At 49.8% G+C, this 8,819-nt stretch overlaps 2 protein-coding genes across 2 annotated transcripts; both read left to right on the top strand.

Moving 5' to 3' along the window:
- The first annotated feature begins 17 nt into the window (after positions 1-17).
- Positions 18-2,053, top strand: LOC113940860 (keratin, type I cytoskeletal 9-like). Its single transcript, XM_027632015.1, has 4 exons — positions 18-153; positions 258-484; positions 788-933; positions 1,707-2,053. Exons 2-4 carry the CDS (start codon positions 375-377, stop codon positions 1,730-1,732), a joined length of 282 nt encoding a protein of 93 aa, XP_027487816.1. The 5' UTR covers positions 18-153; positions 258-374; the 3' UTR covers positions 1,733-2,053.
- A 4,404-nt stretch (positions 2,054-6,457) lies between these two features.
- LOC113940861 (keratin, type I cytoskeletal 10-like) lies at positions 6,458-8,754 on the top strand. The gene is made up of 3 exons (XM_027632016.1): positions 6,458-6,946; positions 7,823-7,905; positions 8,424-8,754. The coding sequence occupies exons 1-3, from the start codon at positions 6,458-6,460 to the stop codon at positions 8,602-8,604; spliced, it is 753 nt and encodes a 250-aa protein (XP_027487817.1). The 3' UTR covers positions 8,605-8,754.
- The last annotated feature ends 65 nt before the right edge of the window (positions 8,755-8,819 follow it).

An 8,819-nucleotide genomic window follows, 5' to 3' on the forward strand; every position in this document is an offset into this window, starting at 1 on the left:
CTCTTTACCCTGGATTGGTGATTTCAGATTGAGGAGGTGAATCGGGAGGTTATTACAAGCGGTCAGGAGGTGGAGACGTGCAACAACCAGGTGACCGAACTGAGACGCCAATTGCAAGCCCTGGAAATCGATCTCCAAGCTCAGCTCAGCCAGGTGGGTGAGGAGCTGGTGCAAACCTCAGCCACCTCATAGAATTTGCAGCTAAACGCAGTGTTTCTCCTGCTTGTATTTGTATTGTGCCCCTTGTCACTCCTCAGAGGGACAACCTGGAGTCCTCACTGGCGGAGACAGAGTGTCGCTACAACAACCACCTCGCTGAGCTGCAGAGCCAGATCACCTGCGTGGAGCAGCAGCTGGCTGACCTGCGGGCAGAGATGGAGTGCCAGAACCAGGAGTACAAGATCCTGCTGGATGTCAAGTGCCGCCTGGAGCAGGAGATCCACACGTACCGCTGCCTGCTGGAGGGCGGCCAGCAGGACCTTATGTGAGTGGGCTTGAGACTCACCAAAAAGTACAGTGGAACACCCGTGTCCTGGTTATTTTGGTGTAAGAGCAAAGGGAAGGTCCTTCTCCCTTACTGACCTACTCGGGCTGCCTGGTGCCAATGGTGGGGACCTGCTGCCCTGCCCTGTGCCAGCTGCTGCCACAAGGAGAGTGGTCACTGAAACCTCCAGACAATTTTCTGCCAAAAAGGGAACCTGACTGAGAGCAGCTGGGACACTGAAAATCTGTAGCTCTAGTTTGTCTGTCCTTTCCCTCACTAAAATGTTATTTTCTGTCCCCTCAGTCAACAAGGAGGAATTGGTCAGTCTTCAGGTCTAGGAGGAGGAGTTGCAAGAAGCAGTGGGATAGGAGGAGGAGGCATCATTAGGACAAGCCACACTTACACTTCGTCTGCCCAGATCCCATCCTGTGCAGCTGCGGAGATCCAAGGTAAGAACTGCCCCACTCTGAGGGTTTCCACAGTTTCCTCTGCTCTAATGCAACACGGATGGGCAGGAAGAAAGATCTTTCCCAGGCAGCTTAAACAGATGTACTTGAAAGTTTTATTGTGGGGCCCCTGGGAAATACAGGATGGGAGCCACAGAGGAGTGGCTGAGAGGAGAGCTTTTGGGAGCTGGGACTCTGCTGAGACACAGTAGAACTGCCAAAGGGAGGAGAGGAAGAGGGATAAAAGGGAGAGGGACAGAGTCAGCAGGCAGGCAAACCATGGGCAACATGGAGAAAGGACTGACATTGAGATGGGGGACAGAGAAAAGAGCAGGAGAAAGCAGAGTGCTCAGAGATCAAGGTGGAGGTAGAAAAAGCAGGAATCATGGGAATACTGGCAGATAACTGCTAGTCCTAGTTCAAGAGGAAGCTTCCAGCCAAACTGAAAAGGAAAGAATGAAATATGGTGAGAGTTGGCCCAGGAAATGAGGGTGAGCAGGGGCATTGCTCCGGCACGGACCCCAATGCCATTCCCTCATCCACATCTCCAGCTTCCACTGCCTGGCATTTTTATGGAGAAGGGCAGCCTGTGCTACAGCACAAACAGATCCATCTGCCTGGCTGGAAGGAGCCATCAGACCTTCCCAAGAAGGGGCAGTATTTATCTGAAGTTCTAATTGAATTGGCTTGTGAAACGATCACGTGTGGGGAATGACAGTGTGGGAAAGAATCCATTTTTGCCATAAACACAGTAATGTTTCCTTTGATCTCTCCAGTGCCTTGCCGAAGGATTTGTGATTAAGCAGAGAAACAAGAATATCCAAGAGAAGCCTGAAGCAGAGCTATGGGTGAAGAGAGAATATTTAGTGCATGTGTCTGCAGAGAGCACGGGGCGTGCTCGTCTGCGCCGCTCAGCCGTGCTAAGCAATGTGCCAGAGGGATGAGCAGAGCGTTGGGCCACATTCTGCTTTGGTTTGCTATTTGCTTTTCCAGTCTGTGTTGCTGTGTGTGGCCCAGCACCACGACTATCGCTGGAGTCAGCCAGTGATCAGCCATCACTAATGTGCCTGCTGCTGAAAAATGTCTCTAATAAAACTTTGCTTGTGCCTGATGCAATCAAGAACGTGCGTCTGAGGCTGAGTTTCTTTAGAGCACCAGGTGCTGAGCCATGGGCACAGTGGGCACCTCAACTGGTCGGGGTCATCCTGCACTGGGAACAAAGCTGCTTTGCCAGCAGGAGCCAGAGAGTGGCCTCCCTGACCTGGCAGGTCTTGTCCCACTCCTGCCTGTCACAGCCTGAGGCAGATGTTGCCTGTTCCTGCATGACCTACATGGACAGGCAGGTCAGGAGACACTTGTGTCCTTCCCACACAGCACTGGGCTAAAACACAGCCCTAGAAAAGTTCTGAGCGTCACTGGTGGAACATCTGGAGACAGGTTGCCTCAGTCCCAGCCTAGTGCTGACACATCTGGGCTGGGCCCTCTCATACTCCATCACCCAGCCTGGCAGTTGTGATTAGGGTGAAGAGGAAATCTTGGTCTCCACAACTGATTCAATTTCTCCTGACATGGCTTATATTTGGACCTATTCCTTTAATTCTATAGAAATCTTCCCACTGGGAAAAGGACTGGAGGCAAAAGGTTTATCTCCTCTATTTTCCCACAGTGACTGAGTCATTTACTGGTCATCCTTCTATTGCAAAGAGTTTCAACCTGAACATCAGGAATGGTTGGGAGATTATCTTTAGATGAAACACACCTTGTCTGGGGAGCTGGGGAAGGCAGGGTGGGAGCTGAAAATGAGCAGCTCAACAGAGAACAGAATGGAGAAAAAAGCCACAGAGGCACTCAAACCTGACAGGTAAGACAAGGATCACTCCCTCCTTGGGCCTCGACCAGCAGCTGGTGCTGAGCCAGCGTGTCCTGGCACTGACCTGCCCCGAGGCACTCTGGGTTTGCAGAACTTGCAGTTTAAAAGCATTATGAGGGTGTTTGGAGGGTTAAAGTGTTGGTCCAGAAAGCCAAGCAGTGATGGGTGACTGTGATGTGGCTGCTACAGAGTCAGATTCACCTGTGACATGACCTGGCAAAGCAAAACTCCTGGTCACTCCTTTTCTGTCAAGGGCTGGAGGTTACGGGCCAGCAGGCTCAGGGCAGGAGGAGGACAGGTACAAAGAGAAAACCACTTCAGGACTGTACATACAGCACACGGCTCTGCTGCCGGCGCTTCTGTACTCTCCTGACACTGAAACAGGCTTTACACAGCATTGAGTCCCTGAAGAAGTTTAACCACTAAAGTCTCAGGGAGCAGGTGAAAGGTGCCCTTGGAGAGAAGATGTCTCAGTAGTATTTCTTTTATTTCATCTACCAGACACTAAGCTCAATAGTATCCATGGGCAAGACGAGAAAATGCAGCACTGGAACACCTGCAGTGACCAAAGTGGCCATAGGTAGAAGTTTTTAAACCAAGACTCTAAATCAAGTAATCTTTAAATATAATACATATTGTGCCTATAATGGCAAATTTCTGTTGGACTCCTCTGGAGCTCAGCTGTTCTGAGCTCTGACTGAGAAGTCAAAAAAGCAAACCTTTCCTTTTTCCATTCCCATTTTCTCCTCCTGCCTTGTTCAGTGCAAAGCCAGACTGAGATAACCCATTGCTGCCCTTTCCAGCCTCAGTCCTTCCCAACCTACGAGTCCTCACACTCTCGTTTCTAAAAATATAAAAGCACTGCACTGAGGCCCTTCCAGTTTCCATTCTTCTGGAAACTCTGGGCCATGTAAGATATATAAAAACTTGCCACTCTCTCCTGGCAGCCCCATCTGATTCCCACCAGCTCTGGGTTGTTCCTCCTCTTGTGAACTGCTGCTGACATCCAGCTGCTCCTCTGGATTCCCTGGGCTCCTACACAGACCTCCCACCCTTCCCACTGCGGCCGGCGGGTCCGAAGCGTGCACTTTCACAAAGGAGCTGCCCTAAATTCCTGAGAGGTGAAAGAGACCTAATGACATGGTCAGAAGGACTCTAATGATCCAGACATGATGAATATGCCTCTGGAAAGCCCCCTGGGGGGGGAGTACAGCCTCAGCTGCTGGGATGCTGTGATGTTGTTTGTGGACCTGTGAGCTGGGATGCACCTGGAAGGCAGCTCAGGAGAGGCAGCTTATGATTAACAGTCCCCCAGCAGAAAACACCCTGGAAACACCCCATTTATTAAAGACCTGCAAATTATGGAGCTGCAAACATTGGAAACTACATTTCCATAAGATTTCCGTACTTCTTTGTGCTAATGAGACAGACCCAGGAAGCTTAGGAGTTCAAGTAACTGAATGAAAATAGGAGGAAAAGCTTAATTTAATCTTTTAATGTTTCAGAACAATCACTTAATTTTATCTTAGTTTAACTGGTGCCCTCATTTCCTGAAGACAAACAGGAAAAATAGTGAGGCAGAGGGAAGTGTGTGTGGTTTGAGGTTCCTGGGCACAGTTTAGGTGGGTCTGAGGTGTCCAGAGGGATCAGGAGCCGTCCCTGCAGTGGGCAGGCAGACACCCTCCCCTCCCAGGGAGCAGTGTCAGCCCGTGTTCCTGCCTGTGCTGCTCTGATGTGCTGCAGTGATAACCGTGGAGCCAGGAAGGAATGTGTGCTCACTCAGGAGAGATGCTGCAGACAGCTGTTGGGAAACTCCTGAGGGATCATCCGCAGCCCGGGCGAAGCTTCCAGCGACGCAGCTCTCGGCAGTTTCGGTCCGTTCCTGCTGCCACGCCCTGGCTCCCAATTATGTTCTTGGGTCCTAGGAATGAAATCCAGCTGTTTCTCCCTATACACAGTAACTTTGTTAGAGGTTTTGCCTATTCTGAGCTTCGTTTCTGTGTGTTTGGGGCTGGAGGGAGGCCCAGTGTGGCAGGCAGGGAGGCACCACGGCTGGGCCCAGCTGCAGCTTTGCCAGTGCCGAGAGCTTTGTCTTTGGGTAAAATCACTTTGGGAAGTCTCTCCACACCCATCTCCAGCTTGCTGGAGATATCACTGGAATGCTGCTGGCTGTTATGGTGCTGGATAAGGAACATCCAAGGAGGCAAAGATAAGGGAAGGCGTCTTTTTAACAGAAATAAGAGCAATAAAATGATGGGAAAATCCAGAAATACTGGGATAATTCAGTCCTTTGGTAAATGGGATCGTTTACCTTCCATAACAAAACCTATTTCAATTGATAATGCCATTTCAGCAAGAGTTTGAAGTCACTCTTCCCTGGTGAAGCAGGCTTGCAGAATTTCTTACAGGGAATGGTTGGTTTCAGAAAGCTCAGGAATGTCTGTCCCTTGCTCCATGGACACTGGAACAGGGGCCCCCAGGGAGAGGTCCAGTGGTCTGGAGTCTTGGCAAAACATCTCACGAAAACGAGCTCAGCCTCACTTTTGATGTCAGAAGTGGGAAAGGATCCCTAGTTTTTATTCTCCCTGCCTAGTTAAGATTCGGAAATTTTACTGACAGAGAAACTCTAGTTTGTACCAAACCCACCTTTCCCAAGCCCATGTGGAGCTGCACTGGGCAGCAACTGCTCTGCAGCTCCATCAGCAGCTCTGTCTTTATATGTGCCAGGACAGCAATCCCAAAGCTCTGATTAGAGCACAGCACATATTGACAGAGAAATTTGCCATAGGATGTTTCCACTCCCATCCACTGTTTCAAAACCACCCTTTCCCAGCAACAATTACAATCCATAATGAGGAAAAGTGTAGAAATTATCTTTCACTGAACAACAGGAAATATTTAAAGCACTTTTACCTTCCTTTACACTCTCCACATAATGAAACAAATCCCTTGTGAATTACTGGAGAGCCACAATCATATATGAAGAACCTTTCATCCGTGTCTATTAAGAGATCCCTCCTTGGTCTCACTTGTCTCGGAGCAGAGTGTTCCAGATTTGTCATTTTGCCAGTGGAGAGATTTAAAGGTTAATCTCTGTGTCTCTGATCTCTCTACAGGGTTCTTACATCATTCCTCATACATCATTCGAGAAGCAAACTTAGTATTTCTTCTTTCTTTTTCATCTTGCATATTCCAACCTCAGCACCTTGCATGAAAACTGCTTGTTCAACTCAAAATAAAATGAAAATAAATTAATGAGAGATAAAGAGCTCTTTGATGCAATAACCTTTAATGATTTCTTCCTGGTATGTAATTTAGGACAGTGTTTTTCCTGGCTTAATGCTGTAAGTTTGCATCATAAACAAAAAGCTGATGATTCATAAAACATTATTGCTAATGTATTTTTGAAATTAGCAAGAGACATGTAAAGCATCTTCCTCGTCTACCAGGCTTCTTGAAAGGAAACTTCCCTTTGAGAAATTATTCTTGGCACCAATGGCTGGAGTAGCCAGCCTTATGGGAAGAAGGAGCAGTGGTGACACCCACTGTGGAAGGTATAAATAGGGATGGGCGGCCACGGCCAGCTCGCAGTCTGATTTCATATCAAGCTGTGCATCTTGCTTTGGGCTTCTGCTTGCCTTGCCAACCGCTGTCGCCATGAGTTGCAACATTAAGGAGACTATTACTGTGTCTAGCAAAGGCAGGAGCAGCGGTGGCAGCTGTATCATTGGTGGTGGTGGTGGAGCACGGATTTCTTCCTATGGGATAGGCAGTGCCAGAGGTTTCTCTGGAAGGAGCTACTGCGGTGGAGTGAATTATGGAGGGGGACTGAGCGTTGGTAGCTTGGCTGGTGGGAGCTATGGAGGTGGCAACTGCTATGGCAATGGCCTGGGGTTTGGCCTCGGAGGAGGGGTGGTTGTTGGGGGTCTCGGTGGCGACTGTTTGCTGTCGTCCTGCGATGAGAAGGTCACCATGCAAAACCTCAATGACCGCCTGGCCTCCTACCTGGACAAGGTGAAGTGCTTGGAGAAGGAGAACGCCGAGCTGGAGTGCAGGATCAGAGAGTGGTACGCGACACAGGGCCTGTCCTGCGAGCCCCGGGACTACAGCTGCTACTACAAAGAGATCGAGGACCTTCAGAACCAGGTAATGCCCCTCTGGGTTGTTCCTCCCATTGACAGCTCATTGCTGAATTTCTGTTTGGAACCTGCTGCACTTGTCAGGGGAACTCTGGTGCTGCTGAATGTGTTCACAAATTAATTTTGGCAAGTTCCCCGTGACACTGCTGAGTGTGGGGGCACATCAAGGATGGGTGCTGCAAGGTGGTACGGGTGGGAGAACGCTCTGGAAAAGGGAAAGGATGCTTTGGTACATTGTGTTTGGACTGTACAGCTGTAAATAGGGTATTACCAGTGTGCTCTGAGGGAATGTAGTGGTGTCAGCTCTGTAGGGAAAGCAAAGCAAAGAGAACTATGGAACAGGGGCAAAACATACACATTGAATGCTTTATGAAGTGAAATATTATAAATTCTAGGTGAGAAAAGCTGCGTGTTGAAACTGATTGTCACAGGGGCACAAACAGCCTCACACTAATAAATCCACAATAAAAGCTGATCCTAAGGCTTAAAGACACCTTCCAACCATCTTCCCTGAAGTCCCTTAAGTCTGAAGCCCAGAACACTCCAGCTTCAATATCAGTTGAGATTTAGTGACTTAAGGAAGGTTCTTCAGGTTCACTTTGTGAAGCCTCTTTGGAACTTGCCTTCAGATCTTGAAACCGAGACGCCCCATCTCACAGCTCTTTAACTTCCAGCCTCTACATAATTGATCTCTTTACTGACTGTGAGTAAAGGAGGCAAAGCCCCCTCCTTCAACTTCTCTGCTCGAGGGACTAGGTTACTTAAGTGAGAAGGTAACAGAAAAAGGGAATTGTGAAGAGTTACTGCCTAATTGCAATGCAGAGAGACCTACAGAGTAGAACAGGAGAGAAGGAGACATCTCTCATGCTCTGCTCTTTTCCAGATTGTCTGTGCAACCATTGATAACAACAAGATCATCCTGGACATCGATAACAGCAGGATGGCTGCCGACGACTTCCGTGTGAAGTGAGTGCCCCCTCTGAACCCGCTGCCTCCCCCCTGCTCTGTCCCACCTCGCTGGGGAGGCTCAGAGCACTAATTACAGAGGCTCCAGACACGTCTCCCCACACCACTGTGGTAGGGCAGGATGATGAAAGGCATTTTGCTCCTGGTCAACAGCCCTCCCTTAATTAGTGTTCTTGGGTAAAACATTTAGCAACAGCGTTTGTGGTGAGGCTGGGGATGGGCACTGCAGGGAGTGCTCCATTTCCACCCCAGACCAGAACAGATGGGATCAGCAAAGCAGAAATGCAGCTGAGTAAGTGATACCAAATACACAGTGAGCAGGAGCAGGGTAAAACCAGATGAGGAAGGAAAGCTTTCACATAACAGACATGAAGTGGTGCAGAAATCCAAGGCACGGTGCATTCAGCATGGACAGCAAACGCAGACCAGAGCAGGGAGCCGGGGAAGGAGATCTGGGCACAAAGAGAGCCCGTGTGGGATGTTCCCATTCTGAATCTGTGCTTTCCTGCACGACCCAGGTACGAGACGGAGCTGGCCCTGCGCCAGAGCGTGGAGGCCGATATCAACGGGCTGCGCCAGGTCCTGGACCAGCTGACGCTCTGCAGGTCCGACCTGGAGGCACAGCTGGAGTCGCTGCGGGAGGAGCTCTGCTGCCTGAAGAAGAACCACGAGGAGGTAGGTCCTGCCCCTCTCCTCTGAAAACCTTTTGCTCCTGTGGGATCCATCCTCCCTTGCCCCAGGGTGCTGCTCTGGGGGGCAAGTGGTTGATGGAGACCACGGTGTGACCCCGGAGCTGTGAGGGTCCAGCAGAGAGGGGCTTTGCCAGGCTCTGCTCCTCCCTGCAGGGCAACTTGGCTGCCTCAGTTCTTTCCTCCTTTTCAAAAACTGACCTGATCTGGATGGTGTTTCCAGGA

This window comes from Corapipo altera, unplaced genomic scaffold (genome assembly GCF_003945725.1).
Source record: "Corapipo altera isolate COAL_440 unplaced genomic scaffold, ASM394572v1 108708, whole genome shotgun sequence".
Classification (NCBI taxonomy): Eukaryota; Metazoa; Chordata; class Aves; order Passeriformes; family Pipridae; genus Corapipo; species Corapipo altera.